At 40.9% G+C, this 23473-nt stretch overlaps 2 protein-coding genes and 1 non-coding gene across 5 annotated transcripts; all 3 read left to right on the top strand.

Annotated features, from left to right (window-relative positions):
• Positions 1-1173: 1173 nt before the first annotated feature.
• glo1 (glyoxalase 1) lies at positions 1174-8522 on the top strand. The gene is made up of 6 exons (XM_017695428.2): positions 1174-1378; positions 2849-2931; positions 3837-3977; positions 6259-6326; positions 7431-7520; positions 7928-8522. The coding sequence occupies exons 1-6, from the start codon at positions 1310-1312 to the stop codon at positions 8017-8019; spliced, it is 543 nt and encodes a 180-aa protein (XP_017550917.1). The 5' UTR covers positions 1174-1309; the 3' UTR covers positions 8020-8522.
• A 466-nt stretch (positions 8523-8988) lies between these two features.
• btbd9 (BTB (POZ) domain containing 9) lies at positions 8989-20932 on the top strand. Of its 3 annotated transcripts, none has more exons than XM_017695430.2 (11): positions 8989-9132; positions 12088-12299; positions 13713-14076; positions 14549-14816; positions 15969-16191; positions 16523-16642; positions 16763-16872; positions 17750-17939; positions 18535-18642; positions 19505-19583; positions 19787-19954. In XM_017695430.2, exons 2-11 carry the CDS (start codon positions 12115-12117, stop codon positions 19952-19954), a joined length of 1815 nt encoding a protein of 604 aa, XP_017550919.1. In that variant the 5' UTR covers positions 8989-9132; positions 12088-12114. The 3 variants fall into 3 exon arrangements, with proteins under 3 accessions (XP_017550919.1, XP_017550918.1, XP_037394762.1); XM_017695429.2 differs by lacking the exon at positions 8989-9132 and adding an exon at positions 9165-9368 and having other exon boundaries at positions 19787-20932; XM_037538865.1 differs by lacking the exon at positions 8989-9132 and adding an exon at positions 9220-9239.
• Positions 20933-22209: 1277 nt separating this feature from the next.
• On the top strand, positions 22210-22282 carry trnav-aac. The gene has a single exon. It is a non-coding gene; the product is annotated as a tRNA-Val (tRNA).
• The last annotated feature ends 1191 nt before the right edge of the window (positions 22283-23473 follow it).

Below are 23473 nucleotides of genomic sequence, written 5' to 3'. Positions count from 1 at the left end.
TAGTTGTACAAACAGAGCTTATCTAAGACAGTCTGAACTGCTATATCTGTTGCAGTCAGTTTTCAGAGAGAACTAGGCCCAATGTGCAACTGAGACTTGTCTTAGTAGTGCAAATGTTAAACCGTAACAATAAAAGCAAAACTATGTGTATCTGATTTGGCTACAGCTAACTTACTATTACATGCTACTAAGAACCAGAGATTTGGGCTTAAGTCTGTGTCTCTGACTCAAGTTGCACTTAAGGGGCATGTTGACTGACCTACGACTCAGAATCTCACAGATTAATAAAAAAACCCAAAAAACAAAAATGTACGGTTCAGGGGAATCCCACAAGGAAGACTGGGAAACGTTTTGTGCAGCAAGAAGGACAGACAAAAGAGAGAAAAGAGATCAGTCGGCCTAATGATGGCTCAAATGAGGGCTACGTTGTTTCTGGTTAAATAATGGATGTGCTAAATTCCATAGAGATAAAGTCATAACAGATTAAGGCACCTTGCAACATTCCTTTTATTTCTTTCATATTACAAAAACTACATCTTGTGACTTGAATGACTGAATCATTGCAACCAAAACAAAAAGCTGTGAGGCGTTGGAGGAAGAAAAAGACATACGTTTTTAAGAGAGAGGAGGTTTTATGGTTCTTAAAGGCCACAAACGTTATTTGCTAAGTAGACATTGTCCAATCTACTGTTCAAACACAAATAGGCTGTTTGTCCTGTGTTTTACTCTTGTGGATAAATGCACAGATGGACAAGATAACATTCCTCTTGCATTTCTTTCCTGCTTCTTTCATTACTGTCTTTGTTACTACTGACTTCCCCTTGTTATTTCCCCTTAACTCTCAGTAACAAAGGTGAGGAACTGCCACTGGGGTGGTGCCCCTCCTGAGGAGTGGAAGCCTCAAGGGCGCATCTCAGTACCTTTATAGCTAGTCAGGGAACATAACTGAACCATAATCCATTGAAATTCTCTATTCTGTGCTGTATTGACGCCACACACCCCGTCTCATCTCCATAACAGAATATATTTGAACATTTTATGCTTGTACTCAAATTGGATTCACTGGTCTAGAACATGAATTGCAAGTCTCCTATTAACGGCCATCGTTTTTGTGCGCCCTGCACACTTTTAAGGGTAAGTGGACGAGGGCGTGTTGTAAAAGCAGCTGGACGCGCCCCTGCATATCCGGACGCTCGCCTACCTGAGCTCTGCGCCTACGCCTTGCAAGCTAAGCGAACGCCAAGCTTCAAGTTCAGCGTCTTAGCCGGTCCCTACTTGTATCCACCGCTGGCCGAATTAGAGGGAGATTATGGCCGACCAAGGACTGTCGGACGAAGCCGCAGCTGCAGCCTGCAAAGATGGGAATCCAATCACTAAAGTAAGACCGTTCATGTTGGTGTAAATTCCTCCACAGACCCTCAGCGACGTAGCTAACCTCATTTGAATACCGTTAAGCGGGGCCGTTGGTAGCTAACGTAGCTAGCTCGCTAACTTATCGCGATGTCTTATCGAAATTCTACTTTGCTGCCGGTTAATGGTCATTCACAAGAAAATGACACATTTTTGAGCACCATTAGCTACATTTCATGTTGCTTAGTGGCACTTTGAGCTGTTGCTTTGCCCCTGCTACCTTAACATTAGCGAGTTAGTTAGCTGAAGTTACGTTAGCCCGCGGCGACGGTTGGCGTTTTAGCTGAGTCATAATTAATTAAAAATAATCTTAAAGACTGCTGGATTACATACGGCACCACTGGATGTAGGCGCTAGAATTAGCTGTGACATTTTGACATGAGAAGCGTAACCTTTGTAAGCCCACACTGTCAGGACTGAGAGCCCTTCTGCTTCACTGTGCTTTCAAAAAGTATTGCAACTTAAAGGGGAAGTCCACCGACTTTTCAGAAATTCTACATAAATAAAGCGTTCAAGTGTGCACGAAGTCATTCAGGGTGGCTTGTTGTGAAACCCTCTGTGCTAGATAAACTCACAGAGTCAGAATTGTGGTGATAGGAACCAGACGTCCACCTGTAAAAGCTCCCTCGCAGAACGTTATTACATGAAATGGTTATGAATACAGTGCTTGGCGTCTGAGACCTTGCTTTCCCATAGCTTTGAGAAAGCTTTGGCTTGGAACATATTTTGTTTAATTCATTTGTGATGGAAGGTTGCATGCAGGGCGTTATAAGGCAAAACGGTCCCCAAAGAAACCTTTTTTTTTTTTTGGGATTTGCCACTATTTTACCATCATCACGATTACACATGTAAAAAATTCAGACGACACACGTGGGTTCACTGGTGGTTTTCCATAGTAAATGAAATGCGTATAGTTGCATTATGACTTTATTAGGCATCACAACACCTGGTTCAAATCACCATCGTTGTAAAGGAATCTGAGCTGGTGTGTTTTCTTTACAACAAACCACTTCATTAACATCTCAGCAACTAAACTACGCAGAAAGTTTTAAATATCAGTGGAATTCCCCTTGAAGCACATGAGCAAATGTAACTAGCTGAAATATGAAGAGCTAATGACAGTTATTTAGGTAAGAATAACTAAAATGTGAAGTTGTGGGGCCGAAATGGGACACTGGGCTTATTGTTGTGCTCTGTAATACAGCACTTTTTACAGCACTTTAATCTTCCTAGTGTTGATCTCTTCAGCAGTATTAATATCTCAGCCCTTGAGTTGTCCTAACAAAGCCAGTTCTTATTGATAACTAGCTACTGATTGAAATAAGGTGAAAGGGAATGTTCTGGAATTGTGATCAAAAACATGGCCTATAATTATAACACTATAGTGTCACTGAGCACTTCTAAGCTCATTTTGACAGTGTTTCCCTTTTTGCTGTAGGACTTCATGATGCAGCAGACAATGTTGAGGGTAAAAGATCCTGTGAAATCTTTGGACTTCTACACACGCATACTTGGAATGACGTGAGTGTCTGTCAGCGGAAGTTTGTTGCATGCTGTCTGTGGGTGTGTGTCCGTGCCACTGTTCGCTGAGATTGCAGACTGTTGCGGAAGGTTGCTGGCCTTAATCTACTCCCTGGCTGTTTCAAGTAGAGGGTCATTCAATCTCTTGTCTTTTTTTGTTGTTTGTTTGTTTGTTTGTTCTTTTTTTGTTTTACTGTTATATTAGACCAATTCAGATCCTGACATATTTCACAACATAGTGTGCTATTTTTTCTTTCTTGACTATATGATATCTTGACTTTACAAAACAGAGACATAGTTAAATGTGAAGTTAACTGCAGTCATATGAATCAGGCATGTTACAAGAGTTAAACTCTTCCGGTTGTGAAGTTTTATTACCAACCAGGATTGGCAGGTAGCCCTGATCACGTGATCACAAAAGCTGTCCAACTGTAGTATTTGAGAGTTGTGTTTAATCTTTGGTTTGACCTAATGGAACCTCTTTTCGCTTAAATCTTTAAAAATTTAATCTTAAATCTGCTCTCCAGAGTTTCGTTATATCATCAATTGAGCTCTCTAGCTTTGAGAAAGATTTGACTCTTCATTGGAGTCATCCAATTTGTTATTTTGTCTTTGTACATACATCCTCGCTTCACAGCAATAGAAATAGTTGTCCAGAAATTTGACAAATACTTTAAACAATTCATGCAAACACTTCTTCCACATTAGCTAGAAGAAAATCTTGTTTTGGGGAGGTGGGGGGGGTGCTTGAAAGTCAAGTCTATTACAGATTCACTTATGCACCCGTTACTTTCAGGATACTTTAAAAATGTTAAAACGTCTGTGGAAATCAGAATCAGGTCCTGCAAACCTATTTGGTTGGTTGGTTGATTGGTTGGTTGATTGATTGATTGTCTTTCCTTCAGCCTGCTGCAGAAATTTGATTTCCCTTCAATGCGATTCTCTCTCTACTTCCTCGGTTATGAAGATAAGAAGGAAATACCTGCTGAGACCAAAGAAAGAACAGCTTGGACTTTTTCACGCCGAGCCACCATTGAGCTCACACAGTAAGAATGATAACTCATCTAAAGTCTTCATATAAGAACATGTTGTACAGTGCTGGCCAAAAGTATTGACACCCCTGCAATTCTGTCAGATAATACTCAATTTCTTCCAGAAAATGATTGCAGTCACAAATGCTTTGGTATTAATATCTTCATTTATTTTGCTTGCAATGAAAAAACACAAAAGAGAATGGAAAAAAAAGTCAAATCAATTATTATTTTACACAAAACTCCAAAAATCGGCCAGACAAAAGTATTGGCACCCTCAGCCTAATACTTGTTAGCACAACCTTTAGACAAAATAACTGCGAACAACCGCTTCCGGTAACCATCAGTGAGTTTCTTACAATGCCCTGCTGGAATTTTAGACCATTCTTCTTTGGCAAACTGCTCCAGGTCCCTGAGATTTGAAGGGTGCCTTCTCCAAACTGCCATTTTGAGATCTCTCCACAGGTGTTCTATGGGACTCAGGTCTGGACTCATTGCTGGCCAAGTCTCCAGTGCTTTCTCTCAAACCATTTTCTAGTGCTTTTTGAAGTGTGTTTTGGGTCATTGTCCTGCTGGAATACCCATGACCTCTGAGGGAGACCCAGCTTTCTCACACTGGGCCCTACATTATGCTGCAAAATTTGTTGGTAGTCTTCAGACTTCATAATGCCATGCACACGGTCAAGCAGTCCAGTGCCAGAGGCATCAAAGCAACCCCAAAACATCAGGGAACCTCCGCCGTGTTTGACTGTAGGGACCGTGTTCTTTTCTTTGAAGGCCTCGTTTTGTTTTTTTTTCCTGTAAAATCTATGTTGATGCCTTTTCCCAAAAAGCTCTACTTTTGTCTCATCTGACCAGAGAACATTCTTCCAAAACGTTTTTGGCTTTCTCAGGTAAGTTTTGGCAAACTCCAGCCTGGCTTTTTTTTATGTCTCTGGGTCAGATTGGGGTCTTCCTGGGTATCCTACCATAGAGTCCCTTTTCATTCAGACGCCGACGGATAGTACGGGTTAACACTGTTGTACCCTCGGACTGCAGGGCAGCTTGAACTTGTTTGGATGTTAGTCGAGGTTCTTTATCCACCATCCGCACAATCTTTCGTTGAAATCTCTCGTCAATTTTTCTTTCCCGTCCACATCTAGGGAGGTTAGCCACAGTGCCATGGGCTTTAAACTTCTTGATGACACTGTGCACGGTAGACACAGGAACGTTCAGGTCTTTGGAGATGGACTTGTAGCCTTGAGATTGCCCATGCTTCCTCACAATTTTGCTTCTCAAGTCCTCAGACAGTTCTTGGGTCTTCTTTCTTTTCTCCATGCTCAATGTGGTACACACAAGGACACAGGACAGAGGTTGTGTCAGCTTTAATCCATTTTAACTGGCTGCAAGTGTGATTTAGTTATTGCCACCACCTGTTATGTGCCACAGGTAAGTAACAGGTGCTGTTAATTACACAAATTAGAGAGGCATCACATGATTTTTCAAAGAGCGCCAATACTTTTGTCCATCCCCTTTTTTATGTTTGGTGTGGAATTATATCCAATTTGGCTTTTTGACAATTCTTTTTGTGGTTTTCCATTGAAGACAAATTAAATGAGCATTTTAATATCAAAGCATTTGTGATTGCAATCATTTTCTGGGAGAAATTGAGCATTATCTGACAGAATTGCAGGGGTGTCAATACTTTTGGCCAGCACTGTATATAGGACTGTTATTATTGATTATATAAGTAATTGACTAGTCCAGCAGTTTGTTTGGCGATTAGTCAAGTACTTGTTTGGTTTTATTTTGGCTTAATTTAACAATAACACCATAGGAATATTTCAAAGGTTCCAGAATAGGTAGTTAGATAAAAGGGAAGCCTTTGAAAATATTTCATAAATAAATATAACTCTAATATTATAACAGTAAAAATGTACACAAGTGTCTGTTTCTCAGTGGGAAAAATTATGACCTGCACTTATCCTGTTTATTATTCATGTTGCAAACTAATCATTAAAGCCAGTTCATCGAGAATATATAGTGCGTGATCGGTTTTAATCCAGCTGTCACAACAGCTGTAATTTTATAGTGTCATACTGTAAACTGGACTATAGAGACAGATTTTCATCTGATATAGGAATGACCTGAGTTCATTCATCCCCACACGCTTCTTGGCTGTATCCACTAGCTTCATCTTGAGTGATTCTCCTTTTGGGAATAAGCAAGATTGTCTTTCACATTGTCATTCTCTCTTTTCTCTCTCTTCTCTCTCTTTCTTTTTCCCTCTCCCTCTCCTTCTCTCTCTTTTTGGCAGTAACTGGGGTTCGGAGACAGATGACAGCCAGTCTTACCACAATGGAAATTCAGACCCTCGAGGGTTTGGTAAGTACTGCTTTGAACAGTCACATCATCTGTTTTCCTCAGTTTTTCACTTGCGCATCAGCCTTGCAGTGACATCAGACATTTCAGCTCAAAGCTCTGTTGTACCTACAATTCAAATGAAGGTCTCTCATTGTTAAAGAGCATGATGAAAATGAAATGATGATACTTGAATACATGATACTTCATGGTCTACAGTATATATCACAGTATTTCATTCCTAGCATTTAAGGAGTTGGAACAGACACAATGCACCAATAAAACACTAGTGCTACAATTTTTTTTTATTAAATCAAAAACGGTACTTTTTTTCCCTCTATGCCCTTTTAAATTCTGGTCTTCATAGTAATGAAATCTCAGTGACAAAGCAAAACTACATATACAGCACTTGGGAGGCCCTGCTAAATCGACTTTTAGTGGTGCATGCAGTTGGACAGTGTGGTAAAAGTACTGTCAGTTCGTGTTTCATGTTTGAATAATGGAAAATAGAAATAAATATTTAGCGCATTTTTAAACCAGACCTAAACAGTGAGAAGCCACATGTGGCATCAGAAAAAGAGCATCACACTCGCATGACGTCACTGTTGACAGACGAGTGCACAGCAACACTTAGGCAATCAGCTAACTTAGCTTTGCAAATTGATGCGTCATCATTAAGTGATTTATTATACATTGTATTTAGTTATTAAATATATTGATAAAATGTTATTTAGTGGAGGTAATATAGCTTATCGACGCACCATGTGAAAGTAATTACTAACTTATTTTTATTTGTGGTGTACTTGCAGCTTATTTGTTGCCCACCCACTTCCACTAGTAGCCAGTAAGCTAACTGTCTAAGCCTCTCCCACCGAACAAGCCATAATACCCACGGCTTTAGCTTACAGTCTGTTGGCTGATTGCCAGATATGACCGTGCTCCCTCAAAATTGATCCCACCTGCAAATCCTTGTCTTGTGCAGACGTCAATTTCCTGCACTGTTGGCTTCTACAGCCATGCAAATTTTCTAAAATCTGGGCACAACAACTGCATTGCTATTGCCTTTTATTTGCTGTTGATAACAGCTTAGAAAATGTTAATAAGTGACATGACATTTTTGTGTTCCAGGCCACATAGGAATTGCTGTACCAGATGTTTATGCCGCTTGCAAGTTGTTTGAAGAACAAGGAGTGACCTTTGTCAAAAAGCCTGATGATGGTGGGTACCTTTCTCCTGTGCTGTTGTACCTGAGCAGGCATGTGTTGTCTTGTTTTGATATCCAGTCTAGTCACATAATTGTTTAGGGATATCCTGGGTTTTAAGAGCTTAGTCACATTTGGACGTTTTAATGGCAGTAGTTCAGGTGCCGGTACAGTACATATGCTTTATGTTGCACAGTTTAAGCTCAGCTGGATGAATACAAATCCTTGTTATTACACAAACAGCGCTCTTGCCATTCTGCTAATTTACCCTTTGTTTTCTGAACAGTTGACACAGTGAACAAATGATTGTGCCCTGTGTAATGTTAAGTGAACTGATCTTGCTAAAGATGTCTGGTCTGCTGTTAAGATTCTTTCTCTTTCCTTTCTTTGCCTCACTGCTTACTTTTACTCCCTCTTTTGCAGGTAAAATGAAGGGCTTGGCTTTCATTCAGGACCCTGATGGCTACTGGATAGAAATTCTTAGCCCAAACAACATGGTGTCCATTACTTCTTAAAGAAGCAGCCAAGGCTGTGTGATCAGCTTAATGGGTGATTTCGATGAAGATACCGCATGGCCATAATACAGAGGACGATTGAAAAGGAGTAACACACACACACCACTTCACAGACTGCTCTTTTTGTGGAGATTGCAAGCAAGATGAAAAGACCGGATCACAGCATTGTTGGCGCTAAACAGTCTAAATGCTAGCAAAGTGCTGTGGAACTCGATTTGGGGACTGATCTCTACAAATTTATTATACTTTATTAAAATTTCTACAACTTTATTACTAACCATGCAAATTTGGCTTTGAATACGAAAGTGGAGACACGGATACTAAAGTCATTCATGTCCTTTATTAGCTGTTTACATTGCGTGTCAGTGCAATAAAACATTGACATACATGCTTTTTTCCTTTAAGAAAAAAGATGTGTAGGTCATGTTGTAAATCTCTCCTGATCAACACTAATAGTGATATGCTCAATAAAGCAACATGCAGCTTGTCAGAAAAATGCTTAATCTGTGTATGCGTCACTGTTTTAAAGGTATTTCAAGGGAAATGACTAACTGAATTTGGTTAATACTGGGGCTATTTGATAAAAGAAATTGAGAATCTAACGAGTCACCCTGTCCTCATCCTCTCACCCAGTAAGTATAAAATAACATTAATTTTATATATATATATATATATATATATATATATATATATATAAGACTTACCAGTTTTTCCCCCCTGTACAGAGTATTTTAAAAGCAACATAGTATAGTGTTATACATTTTGTAAAACTTACAATGTACATGTTAATATAAAATTGTGTGTGTGTTTGTCAATATTGTTGCTGGGCAATATACAGGGCTCTGGGGGGCCAACGTGCAAACACTTTGGAATCTTTACATCGAGTCTGAAGCTTTGGAGTCGACTCTCCCTTCCCAGATGCTTGGAGTCGGAGAACCGACTCCTTGTGTGCGCTCTCCCAGCCCCAGTTCATACCTGTTGAATTTTGGTGTTCATATGCTTTAGCCGTTCGCACATAGTGTCGATGTTTTAACGTGAATGTTTTTAAAATAAGTAGCCTGAGTAATATTTTTGCAGTAATATCAAGACGAATCTAGAAAAGTAGAAAAGCAGGTTAGTGCTTGTTTTTCTCCTGCCCACAAGAGGCTCCAGCTACTTTGAGAGGCGTGTTTCAGTTTTTGACAGCAACAAATTGTCAACGCAGCTAGTTGGTTAACTAGGTATCTCGGCATTTTGTGTCTAGCACGGTTGATAGACTGTATACCATTTAACACGTTTTGTGCACATGAGGTGAAAGGAGGATTGTGAGTGGACTTGGACTTGGACTGGACCCGGACTTTTTCTTTTCGGTAATGTTTTGCTTATTTAGCTAGCTAGCTAACCTGAGGTAGTTGGTGGTTAGCTAGGCTAGGCTAAACGACAACGCAAGGTAACGTCGGCTGGACTAGCTGACCTTAACTCAGTTACTAAATTCAGCCCCTTAGAGATCACAGTTTATGGTGTATGTTAACTAACGTTGAGCACGAATATTGGGGTCTTGTGATTTTAGTAGCCTGAGCCCTCAGGAAAACGTTTGGCGTTTCGGCTGGTGTTTTGTTAGCCGGGCTTGCTTCAATATAAGGAGGGTCCCCGAGCCAGTGGCGGCTCCAGAAATACGGTTTATTCTCATCAAAACTAGCCAGCTAACTTACTCGTACTCAAAACCTTTTTCCATCTCAAGGTCCGACCTGAGAGCCGTTATTAGCTACTGTTGATGGAGGTTAAGGTTATGTGTTGTCAGACGACCGCTGTTACAACTGAACCGGTCCATTCACTTGTCATTATAAGCACGTCTGACCAGCTAATGCGACTAAAACTGCGTTTTATCGTATTAAAGGGAAATTCATGGATTTTTTTTCCTTCTCTGAATTATTTAATCTAGAAAATGTAAATCAAGTCATTCAGAGTGGTTTGACTTGGAAACGCCCCGTAATCTGTATGACTTTTTTTACATCTCAATGATTGAATTATGCAAGAATTTCGAAAAAAATAGGTGGAATTCCCCTTTTAAATATTATGTTAAAAACAGTAAACTATCATTAGACATGCATTCATTCTTATGTTTGATATAGTCGTGTGTAGCTTTGGTTTTTGCCCTGGTGTCTTATGTATTAGGAAACTCAGTCCTTCATAAAAGCTGTGACTGTTTTGCCTGAAACACACTTGGCTCCCTTTTGGGGACTTGTAGTGGACTGTTTGGTTGTATAAGCCATTATTTCACTTACACCAGAAAGTGTTTCTTCAGGGGTTCTTTAGTAAAGGCAGTGGTTACTTATAGAGTTGTGACAACTCAGAAAACCATTTGAATGCATAAATGGATCTTCTGTGAAGGAAAGCATGTTGTGTATGGCATTTTAAAGAAGCTTCTGAGTCACTGGTCTTTTTTGATGCTATACAGAACCCTCTTTTGCTAAGACACAATGTAGAGAGCAATATGAGTCTTTAGTGGGGATATAGTAGCCTGTACTGTTGTCTGTCGTGCACATCAGCCTAGGGTATTATATAAGGAGCCATATGAATCTATATTTGACATATAGGATGCTATTTAGACATGCACTATATTGTCAAAAGTATTCACTCACCCATTCAATTCATTGAATTCAGGTGTTCCAATCACTTCCATGGCCACAGGTTTTTAAAACCAAGCACCTAGGCCTGCAGTCTGCTTCTACAAATATTTATTAAAGAATGGGTCGCTCTCAGGAGCTCAGTGAATTCCAGCGTGGTACTGTGATAGGATGCCGCCTGTGCAACAAGTCCAGTCATGAAATTTCCTCGCTACTAAATATTCCACAGTCAACTGTCAGTGGTATTATAACAAAATGGAAGAAATTGGGAATGACAGCAACTCAGCCATGGAGTGGTAGCCCATGTAAAATGACAGAGCGGGGTCAGCGAATGCTGAGGCGCATAGTGCGCAGAGCTCACCAACTTTCTGCAGAGTCAATCACTACAGACCTCCAAACTTCACGTGGCCTTCAGAATAGCTCAAGAATAGTGCGTAGAGATCTTCATGGGATGTGTTTCCATGGCCGAGCAGCTGCATCCAAGCCTTACAGCACCAAACACAATACAAAGCGTTGAATGCAGTGGTGTAAAGTGCTGCCACTGGACTCTAGAGCAGTGGAGATGTGCTCTCTGGAGTGAGGAATCACGCTTCTACATCTGGTAATCTGATGGATGAGTCTGGGTTTGGCAGTTGCCAGGAGAACGGTACTTTGCATTGTGCCAAGTGTAAAGTTTGGTGGAGGTGGGATCATGATGTGGGATTGTTTTTCAGGAGTTGGGCTCAGCCCCTTAGTTCCAGTGAAAGGAAGTCTTAATGCTTCAGCACCATGAGATTTTGGACAATTTCATGCTCCCAACTTTGTGGGAAGAGTTTGGGGATGGCCCCTTCCTGTTCCAACATGACTGCGCACCAGTGCACAATGCAAGGTCTATAAAGACATGGATGAGCGAGTTTGGTGTGGAAGAATTTGACTGGCCTGCACAGAGTCCTGACCTCAACTCTACAGAACACCTTTGGGATGATTTAGAGTGGAGACTGTGATCCAGGCCTTCTCGTCCAACGTCAGTGTCTGACCTCACAAATGCGCTTCTGGAAGAATGTTCAAAAATTACCATAAACACACTCTTAACCTTGTGGAAAGCCTTCGAGGAAGAGTTGAAGCTGTTATAGCTGCAAAGGGTGGGCCGACATCATGTTAAACCCTATGGATTAAGAATGGGGTGTCACTCAAGTTCATATGTGTGTGAAGGCAGGCAAGCAAATACTTTTGGAAATACAGTGTGGAAGACATTGTTTCATCCATGTGACACAGTATCTTAGGACCAGGGAGCCATCTGTTGTTTCAGCAGTGGCACGCTTACTGTGATAGCCTTATGCAGTGCTATTAGGGTTTACTTTGGGGAATGTATGTTTTTTTTCTTGTTCGTGTTACTTGGAATGTGCCTATGTAGTTATAGCAAACTGCAATTTTCCAAACGAATTCACAGCTGTCATGTTTGTGAAACGTGGCAACTTTACAGATGTGACCGCAATCCCTTGCGGCGGCCATGAGTGACAGCCACCCTCTTCGGCCGCTGAGCTCCGCGGCTGAGATCGACCACCTGCACCTACTCTCCGAGCAGCTTGGCGCATTAGTGCCAAGCGAGGAATACAGCGATGTCACGTTTGTGGTGGAGGAAAAGCGATTTCCTGCACACAGAGTGATTCTGGCAGCTCGCTGTCAATACTTCAGGTAATTGCCTCAAATTGTCATGTAATGTAGATGGAAGAGTCTTAATTTGGTATCTGTCTGATACAGTTAGAACTAGAGCTCTAAATTCAACAGACTATGTCTTTGCACACTGTGTAAATACTATGTCCAACTGAACTGCAGTCTGTTTACCCTTCCTTTCATGTCCAGATAAGATCCAGATAGGGTTTATCCACGTTCCATTTACACCTGGCATGTTTCTGTTAGAGAGATAGAAATCTGATTTGCTTTTCCAGTTGAAGACCTGAAGGAATTCTCTTCTGTATTCTCCTAAAATGATGAGAGCAGAAATTTTGTTCCATACAGTTATGCTTTTAATAAGAATAAGAAAGGATGAACCTTTTTTTCTCCAATAAAAAAAAAACAGTAAATTTTAGGGGTGCACGTCTCATATCACTATCTGCAAATAGTTGCTTTAAAAGGTTATGAATATTTGATAAATGTTTAGATTTGACCAATATTTCTAACTGATTTGTTCATAGATTTATTGTTACTCTAGGGGAGATCATACAGGCAACACTGTGCTACAGACATATGTTATGTATCAGAGTTGTACAAATTGCGAGTAGTTGTACTTTCACTCTCTACATTTTGCAAATGTGTTTGTATCGGCATAAGCATGCAGGTACATGAAAAATATCAAAAAGCAGTGTTGGCTTTCCAATTTCGGTGCGTCATTGTGACTTTTGTTTTCTGAAATAAATTTCTGTAACAAAAGAGAATCTAATGTTATGGTGATTGAGTCCGTTCAGAGATGAGTAAAGATTCCATATGTGGCTTGAAGAAAATGAGTTAACACTTGGGCCAACTGCATCTCCATCTCCAGTGTGTCTTGTTTTCATTTGCATTTTTTCATATTAAAATAGATATCCGATTAGACCAAGATATTTGAAGGGGCTAAGTGTAAATAGGCTTAGTGATATAGTTGGTGCTCATCATGCTGTGTCTTCCTTGAACAAGTTGAACATGTAGAAAAGGCTGTCTCCCTGTTACAGAGTTAAAATGTCAAAAATCCTGTATATTTGTTTGCCTAAACGTGATAGATTTTTTCAAAGCTGTGTGAGCACAAAAGTCTGCTCTTCAAATCAGGTTTGAGTCATTTTCATAAGTGATTCTAGATCGGATGCATATCCTGTGTGTGACAGTGACTGTAATGAGATTGGATAGTTTTTTGGGTTTTTGAAAGTGTTTTAATTTTACAGTACAGTTCACAGTGTCTGTGCACATCACGGTGGTCATCATCCGGGGTTGTAGTGTCAGCAGTGGCTTTTACTTGATTGCCAGTGGGTCTGTCCAGGGCAGAACTATGTTCACACTTGTGACTTTCAAATAACAAGTGACATGTCTTGTAATTGCATTATATGTTTTACCCCTTTTCATTTTCCCCTTTGTCAGAGCTCTGTTGTATGGCGGGATGAGGGAGTCTCAACCTCAGGCTGAGGTCCGTTTGGAGGAGACTCGAGCAGAAGCCTTCTCCATGCTCCTGCGGTACCTTTACACAGGCAGAGCCAGCCTGAGTGAAGCACGAGAGGAAACTCTGCTGGACTTTCTTGGCTTGGCACACCGCTATGGTCTCCAGCCACTAGAAGCTTCTACCTGCGACTTCTTGCGCACGCTGCTGAACACACGGAATGTGTGCTTGATATTTGATGTGGCCAGTCTGTACTGTCTGAGGGGCCTGGCTGAGGCCTGCTGTGCCTACATGGACCGTCATGCTGTAGAAGTACTGGAGACGGATGGCTTTCTTACCCTCTCGAAGGTGAGTTGCACAGTGATTATTTTGAAGAACAGGTGGAGGTTATTGTAGTGAAGGCCACATGCCAGACTCCAGTCATGTACTGTAGGTTTTACCATTCTACTTCATTAAACGCACTAAGCTCTGCAGAGCTGTGGCCCAGAAGGAACCCAGTTTGACACTCCTGTTTTAAGCAGAACACTTTATCCGGCCTTGACCCTAGACTTTTCACACTAGACTGTGCACTCACAGTTTAGCTGCCCTACCTGTGGACATTGCTTAGTTAATTTATTTAACTGGGACATTAATCTGCATCAGTTTTTCATTATCTTCCAGATTTAGCCAGTTGACTAACTTTCATCTTCGGTCCCTGGGCTGATTGATATTAATATTAAAAGTAAACAATGCTCACATAGGCAAAAACAATAGTCACAAGACAGCATTACAAAGTGCTTAATTACAAGCATTAATTACAATTTCTGTCTCTCCTCCCCAGACTGCCCTCTTAACGGTAGTTAGGAGAGACTCATTTGCTGCAAGTGAGAGGGAAATTTTTCAGGCACTCTGCCGCTGGTGCAGGCACAACGGTGAGGGTCCAGTTGTGCATGAAGTGATGTCAGCCGTGCGGCTTCCCCTGATGAGCCTGTCCGAAATGCTGAATGTGGTTCGCCCGTCTGGCCTCCTCAGCCCTGACAACCTGCTGGATGCTATACAGACCCGCTCGGAGAGCAGAGACATGGACCTTAACTACCGTGGCATGCTCAGTCAGTCTGCACTGCTTTCTCTTTGTGCTTTCTCTTCGAGCGATTAACTTCATGCTCAGGCTCATATCAACTATGGTACTTGCCACTCTTTTGATTGTTTGAGGGCCCGTGAAGACAGTGAGTAGACTAGGAATGGGTGGACTTATTTGCATATATGGCACAATATAGGTATCCATTTACTCAATGGTGTATACAGCTGATGATGAATTCTTAACAGACATGTGGGCTTTGAAATCAGGTAATTTTAAAATAATGTTTTGACTGAATGTTCAACATAAAACCACAGAATATATCAAGATGCAAGCCACTGATATTGATCTCACATTAACAAAATAATGACAACTAAACAGAGCTACATATCAAAATGTTTAAAACAAAAAATATGACAAATATTCTCTTGTTGGCACATTTCTATACTATTATTTTTAAAATGTTTGTATTCAGTAGCAAATGTTATTAGAATCCCTGTTGGTCTTTTAGCCAATTTAGCATCTAAAACAGTCACCAGTCATTTTCACATCTGCTGGTGGTAATTATGAAGGCAGCTGAAACTCATATCCAGATAGCTTCATGTATGCCAGGCCACTTTTTAGCACCAGTACGGCCTGCCAGTGCTTTCAGCTTTTTACACATTATCATGCATTAGAAGTTGCATCACAGTGGCTGTCTTAAGCTCATTATACTGTTGCAATGCACCCATAAAAACATGTCACGATCCCAGCTCACAGCAGTCATTGTTCAGTACAAACATGCTTGGCCTTAGTATAGAGGAGCCTGAATTAATGTTTAACCTCTTTGTTAAGGCAGTATGCTAAGGTCATTTGAATTGAGTGTATGATAGACTTTCAGACTATAAAGGCTATGCCACCTTTTCAAGGCAAAATAACAAAAAAACATAAAAAGAACAAGATTTACTCAAAAATTTCAAGTACTACAGTTTTTTTTTGTCCCTTAGGCATGTGATGTATTAGCATATCTAAGTAAAGTTAGGGCTAGAGTACTGAATCATGTTCCACATTGCAGTATTAAAGTAACACTGAACTTTCAATACATTCTGAAATTCTTGGTATTGATTGAAAAGTATACTGATAGTGATGACCCATACATTTATTACTAGTTTTGTAATTGCTCCTTCCTGTCTTTTATATGTAGTCCCAGAGGAAAACATAGCCACTATGAAGCATGGAGCAGTGGTGGTGAAGGGGGAGCTGAAGTCTGCTTTGCTGGATGGAGACACTCAGAATTATGACCTGGACCATGGTTTCTCCAGACACCCCATAGAGGAGGAGGGCCGGGGCTCTGGCATCCAGATCCGTCTGGGCCAGCCTTCCATCATCAACCATATACGCATGCTGCTCTGGGACAAAGACAGCAGGTAATCAGAGCATTCTCCAACAAGAGCTCCATCACCAATCATATGACTGCTGAATAGTTCCCGTAATATTACTGATCAGATCACAAAATAGGATGTGAATAAATGTGAATGGTCAAGGCTTAAAGATCATATCTGAGCAAAACAATCTATATTGCACATTAATGCTTATAAGGTGAGTGCAGCCAATTTGACCTCCACTATCAAATCAAACAGACAGCAAAAAACTCAAGACTGAACGACTGAGCACTAAATTCCATGAAATGAGGTAGGACATGTATCACCACGGCAACTACAGACAGCAACAGCCAACTAAATCTCTTGCTGTCTTCAGATCCTATTCCTACTACATAGAGGTCTCTATGGATGAGCTGGACTGGGTACGTGTGGTGGATCACTCCAAGTTCCTGTGTCGCTCTTGGCAGAATCTTTATTTCCAAGCACGGGTCTGCAGGTTAATATCATTATACCTTATGCCGTTTATATAGTTCCACTTAAGCAATTAGGATTATCATTCTTGGTATGTCAGGTTAAATTGCCTTTGTTAAATGCGTTTGTCTTTTGTGCAATGCAGGTTTATCCGTGTTGTTGGGACACACAACACTGTCAATAAGGTCTTTCATTTAGTGGCTCTGGAGTGCATGTACACACAGCGTCCTTTCATCCTGGAGAATGGCCTACTAGGTAATGTGGCTGCAGTTTTTCTGCTGTTTGAAGCTTTATTTAAAAAAAAAAAAAAAAAAAAAGTACAATGAAGTATTGCATTAAGTAAAGAGGCTCAGCGAAAAATCTGTTTAACACAACTTTCCCCTTACTAATGAAGCAAAAATGGCAAGACATTTTTGCTTTTTTAGTTTTACACTGTAAGGCTAATCACAAAGTGAACAAAAATCTGGCCTTATCTTGCTGCTTTTTACGCTACGTATTTTTTTTCTATGCAGCATATTTTCTGACCATTTTTAATAGATAGCAGGATGTCGTACTGTCTGAAACCAGCAGCTATATTTGGGACAGCTAGATGTCATTTGAGAGAATTGGGTGATGATTTAATCATGCATTTCACTTATCTAGGGTATCCTATAAGGTCTCATTACTGATTAACCACTGACTTATGCAATTAGCCATTGAAATATGGTTGTCTATAGAGCAATACAGGAAACTACATTGTACATCTAAAACAATAGTAGCAGCCATGTTTAACCATACATTCTGTTCTAACATTTGTCCATTTTGTTTATATTAGTGTTAACATTATATATTGGCACTATATTTGCATACACAGTAGTTAGCCTTGCTAGCCTTCAAATCAGTGGATTCAGTACAGAAGTAAAGAAGCAAACTTTAGGACACTATGTCTTGGCTGGTGGATGATTACATTTGGGGAAAGAACAAAAAGTTTGATTTTTTTTTTTTTTTTGGCAAGCTGTTTCTTTAATGAGTGGATAGCCTGGAATTGAAACGACTCTAAAATAAATAAATAAAGTCTTCCTCAATTTTTATCTTAATAATTAACCATCAATGACGAGGATCTTTATATAACTTGTTCTGTCTCTTCCCTCAGTCCCCAGTGAGAATGTTGCGACAGTGCAGGCATGTGCAAGCGTAGTGGAGGGAGTGAGCCGCTGTCGTAACGCCTTGTTGAATGGGGATACCAGCCATTACGACTGGGACTCGGGCTACACTTGCCACCAGCTGGGCTCCGGGGCCATTGTCATTCAGCTTGCTCAGCCTTACATGCTTAGCTCCATGCGGTACGATTATTTTATGCATGTGTAAGAGAAGTAATTTATGGATACCATGCAGTCTACTGTAGTCATACTGTAAGTCAGGAATATAAGTTTTTCTGCAAAGTTACTTTGTATGTATGCACAAAGCTTGTGCTGATTTTATGGTGCAGTCAGATTCCCAGCCAGAAGTAATGGTTCACAGCATAGTTTGTAATTAATTTCAATCTTTAGAGACACAGTTTGCATCCAGCAGGCTTATTTTCTAAACATGTAGTTTATGAATTTATTTGTTTATGATCAGGCGAGATGGGAGCATACATTGCTCAGAAAGTTAGTTCAGTGCTTTGACAGCAGCATATGGCACAGCAGGGATGCTGGAGCCTTCAGTATAATTTCATAAATACAAGTTAGCTAATTAAAAAGCTGTGTAATGTGATTTACAGCTGTTTTCAAAAATATATTAGTACTAACTAGCTCAGACTAGTCTTGCATCTCAGAGACTGCTGTGTATTAATGCAAGTACAGATTTTTACATTTTTTTTATACACATTTTTTTTTTATTACAGACTACAGGTGAACAGAAATATTTACTAAGATGCGTCTTTCTGTCTATGTGTAGGTTGCTGCTATGGGACTGTGATGAACGAAGTTATAGTTACTATGTGGAGGTGTCCACTAACCAGCAGCAGTGGGTCAGAGTGGTGGACCGTACTAGAGTGGCCTGCAGGTGGGGTGTCATTTATTTGGCTCATCAGCATTCTTAGCTAACGTTCCCTGCAACATCTTTCTCATAAAAGCACAGTTACACTATATTGCCAAAAGTATTCACTCACCCATTCAAATCATTGAATTCAGGCGTTACAATCACTTCCATGGCCACAGATGTATAAAACCAAGCACCTAGGCCTGCAGACTGCTTCTACAAACATTTGTGAAAGAATGGGTCGCTTGCAGGAGCTCAGTGAATTCCAGTGTGGTACTGTGATAGGATGCCGCCTGTGCAACAAGTCCAGTCATGAAATTTCCTCACTACTAAATATTCCACAGTAAACTGTCAGTGGTATTATAACAAAGTGGAAGTGATTGGGAATGACAGCAACAACAGACTATGTAAAATGGTGGAGTGGGATCAGAGGATACTGAGGTGTATAGTGTGCAGAGATCGCCAACTTTCTGCAGAGTCAATCGCTACAGACCCCCAAACTTCATGTGGCCTTCAGATTATCTGAAGAACAGCATAGAGAGCTTCATGGAATGGGTTTCCATGGCCGAACAGCTGCATCCAAGCCTTACATCACCAAGCACAGTGCATCAAATGCAGTGGTGTAAAGTGCCACCACTAGAGCAGTGGAGACGTGTTCTCTGGAGTGACAAACCACGCTTCTCCATCTAACAGGCCTGCACAGAGTCCTGACCTCAACCTGATAGAACACCTTTGGGATGAATTAGAGTAGAGACTGTGAGCCAGGCCTTCTCGTCCAACATCAGTGTCTGACCTCACAAATGCACTTCTGGAATAATGGTCAAAAATTACCATAAACACACTCCTGGGGTGATGACCACTGCCTCTGTTTCTTCTGTCTGTGCAGGTCTTGGCAAACCTTGCAGTTTGAACGACACCCTGCCTCCTTCGTTCGCATTGTGGGCACGCATAACACGGCCAATGAGGTATGAGCCAGTCATGCAAGCCAGAGCTGTCATTCGTATCTACCATGTAGTTGCACGTTGTACAATACAATATTTGTACAATACAGTTCACTTAGTGGATGTGAAGTAGCTGAGATAAGGCTTGTTTATTAGCTGATTAGTTGAATCAGGAGTCCAAGACCACTGACTAAGATAATAATAATATCTTCTCCCTCTTTCTCCAGGTTTTCCACTGTGTGCACTTTGAATGCCCTGCTCAGCGGGACAGAGAGGTCAAAGAAGGCAATCCCAGTCCAAATCAGTCCAACCCAGACTACAGTTCGCAGCATGCTCAGCACTCCTGTCCCCAGGGCCTATCCCAGAGACCCTCCACTTCTTCTTTGCACTCATAGAAATGTGATTCTTACATGCTGCTTGCTCAAACATTCACGACACCGTGCAAGCACCAGCGTAAAAATTTTGCATCCAAGCATCTCATGTGCTGCTAATGATAATATATATTTATAATAAAAATACTTACGGTGTTGGCAGTGATGATTTTGTTATTTTAATATTTATGAAGAATTTACTGCATGTAATAATATATGCTTAGTTTATCATATTTCATCAAGCACAAAATGACCGTAGCTCTTTAAAGCTGACTTCTTGGTTCTAGTCTTTCATATTTTTCTGTTGTCTTTTTGTTTTTTAGAAGCAAAATTAATGAGAACATTAACAATTCTGTCTTGACACTCTCCGTCACCCCAATGAAGCACACCAGAGTAGGCATTAACTCTCACTTTCAATAAACTCTTCTGGGCAGATTTGCTGTTTTGTGCCGTCACAAACTCTTTTTTTGGTGTTTAAAAGTTGCTTTCGTGATTTACTAAACAGGCAAAATGAGGCTTTAAGTGCCCATGAGGTCAAAAGGCCCTTCTCTGCTTTTGCTTTATTACATACGCATTCATAAGTGTTTCCCTCTCTGTGTGCAAAAAACTGGGAGGCGATTGTAATGATGAATGACCTACAACGACTGTGTGCTGTTTAACATCTCGGAAAAAACGTGTTATTTTTAGCACTAACGTGGCTAATGTGCTCAGAGAGAAATGAGAGAAATTGTCAGACACATTTATTTATTTTCAGCAGATAAAACGCGCTTGCCATGTCACATAGTTTTAGGAAAATGTAAATGTTAATTATTTTGACCATTCTCAATAATTTGCACTGCTCTGCTTTGAATAAATCTTCCCCTGTGAAGCGAACAGCCAGCAAGATGTACTTCAGACTTTTCTGTGCCGTCAAAAAGGCAGAAGGGTTATTACTGTAAACTGAGTCACATAGCAAAGTGAATATTATTAATAAACTGAAATAAAAGATGTAAATTTGATGAAGCACTGAAATTTCAATGATTATTTCCAGTAAGTTCCAATTTCTATCGTTTTTTCTAATGAATACACATTAGGCCTGAATACTTTTTCACTTCAGGTACACTGATAGTGTTTTCTGGCTGTGATTACAGAAGAATCTCCAGGACTGCATCCTGATGCACTCAGACCAGTGGCATACACTCTACTCTGGAGCGGCCTGTCCTTTTTTCTCAGAAGGCTTTATATTGCTGTGAGGATTTGACTGCATTCAGTAAACACCATATGAGTGAGGTCAGGTTTTTGATGCTGGATTAGTTCTAGATCAGAAATATCACTCTGGATCACCACAAAGGTACTGGGTGGTGCTCCATCACAGAGAATGTAGCTGCATGTACCTCAGCATCAGCTGGAGAAGTTATCAAGCTCCCAAAAAATTGGAGCTTTTTTTTTTCTGACACTTGGCACTGGATATGGTGACTAGAGGCTTATGTGGCTGCTCTGAAACACGTTATTCTATTGGCAGTGCTTTTTGTGGAGATTATACAAGCTGGGAGTGGGAGTGTGCAATTCAATGCTTTTCAGCAATGGATGCACCATGAAGTAGATGGAGTGTGTGGATACTTTTTGACATACAGGTCCAGCCTGACTTATCACACTTCACGGTCTACAAATTCTGAAGACCAACTTCGCTCTTTTGACTTCTAACTCCAAGGCTACCAAACTGTCCTGCAACTGCATTATTTTAATATGACTTACTGAGCCTCCATAATGGGCTTGAACTGGTCACCAACGCTCTGGCTTTAGATATTATCGGTATGGGCTGGTGCTGCCAAGCAATGCAGTGCATGTCGTTATTACGAGATATTACGTCGTAATTCAGAAAACGCCACCCCGTTTGATTGGCAACAGGTGTTATGGCGCGGGTGCAGCAGTGTTTATATATGTATACACAGCTACATACGTGTGTGTGTGTGTGTAAAAAAACAGGATTTTGTACGATTTTTTCTTTTCGATGATTAAAAAAAAGTCAAGACATTTAACGCTGACTAATCACGTCTGTGAGGAGGAGTTTGGGCAGAAAGTCAACCGCAGGTGAAAAGACGTGTTGTACAGAGAATTTCTGATCAATTATTCTGTCACGTAAAAACTTTATCCGTAAACCACGGCGTCTAGAAGCGATTTCGCCTTTTCTTAAGCCACGCAGCTGCTCATATTGTCCCCCTGTGCTCAGTAAGTTTAGTGAAGGAGCTCCGTTCCTGTGCTCTGGTAGTTGGGGAGGGGGCGGCGGGCTGTGTGTGCGAGTTTCCGTAGTGTAGTGGTTATCACGTTCGCCTAACACGCGAAAGGTCCCCGGTTCGAAACCGGGCGGAAACACGTTTTCCTTATTGTACAGATGTGTGACTGTTAAAACCATCAAACCGTGCAGGGATTGGAGATTAACTGCTATATTCGATGGTCAGGAGTCGAGCTGGCGTATGGAAGCTAATTTTAAGTGAATTTATATCGGTCACCGGCGACTGCTTGCGAGGAACCAGCCTGACGAAAGACTAGAGGAATTCAAGACGAATCTAAACGAATTTAAATAAGATTTAATAAGGACGTGGTCTCTTTTCTTCTGTGGACCGATAGTCAGACATAACACCTAAACATCTCCGTCTTGCTTCCATCAAAGACAATATAAAACGTTTTCACTGTAAAATGGACTTCAGGCTCCACAAGATGGCGCACGTCGACAAGCAGTCGCCCTTCACGGCCGTTAAATACAACTGGAAACGACGCGAACCTTCAGCAAAATCTGGATTTCCACCAATTTGAACACAAAAATCCTCAATAAGTACGTAATTTAGTTGTAGAGAGAGTCATTCAGAGTGGTTTGATGTGAAGTGGCTCATTGCAGAGAAACTTCCAGACTGATTTCTTTACAGTGGTGTTGATAGGAACCAGGGGTCACAATGTCTACAACACAAATATAGCCGTTTTATTTACTATCCTAAACCACCAGTGACCCTACATGTGTCTTCTGACTATTTATATGGGATGTTTATTGGGGTTGAAATAGTCATGAATCTGTAAAAAGAAGCTTTCCTTGAGGACTATTTTGCCTGACAACACCCTGCATGTATCCCTCCACCATACATGGATTAAAGTACATTAAGTGATACTTTTTTAATCCCACAAACGGGAAATTCCACCTCTGCATTTAACCCATCTGTGAAGTGAAACACCACATACACACAGTGAATACACATAAACTCACTAGGGGGCAGTGAGCACCCTTGCCCAGAGCGGTGGGCAGCCTATCCACAGCACCTGGGGAGCAATTGGGGGTTAGGTGTCTTGCTCAAGGACACCTAAGTCATGGACTGTCAGCACTGGGGATCAAACTGGCAACCTTCCAATCACAGGGCCAGCTCCCTCACCTCCAGCCCACTACTGCCCCTGATTAAACAGTAAAATAATATAAACAGATTAACATACATTTTAAGCCAAAACCTCATCACAAACCTATCATAAAACCATGTGTTAGGCATTCTGCAGCATATATCTAATCATTTCATGTAACAC

This window comes from Pygocentrus nattereri, chromosome 5 (assembly GCF_015220715.1).
Source record: "Pygocentrus nattereri isolate fPygNat1 chromosome 5, fPygNat1.pri, whole genome shotgun sequence".
Classification (NCBI taxonomy): Eukaryota; Metazoa; Chordata; class Actinopteri; order Characiformes; family Serrasalmidae; genus Pygocentrus; species Pygocentrus nattereri.
The sequence above is the reverse complement of the archived record's forward strand: the minus strand, read 5'-3'. Positions and strand labels throughout refer to the sequence as shown.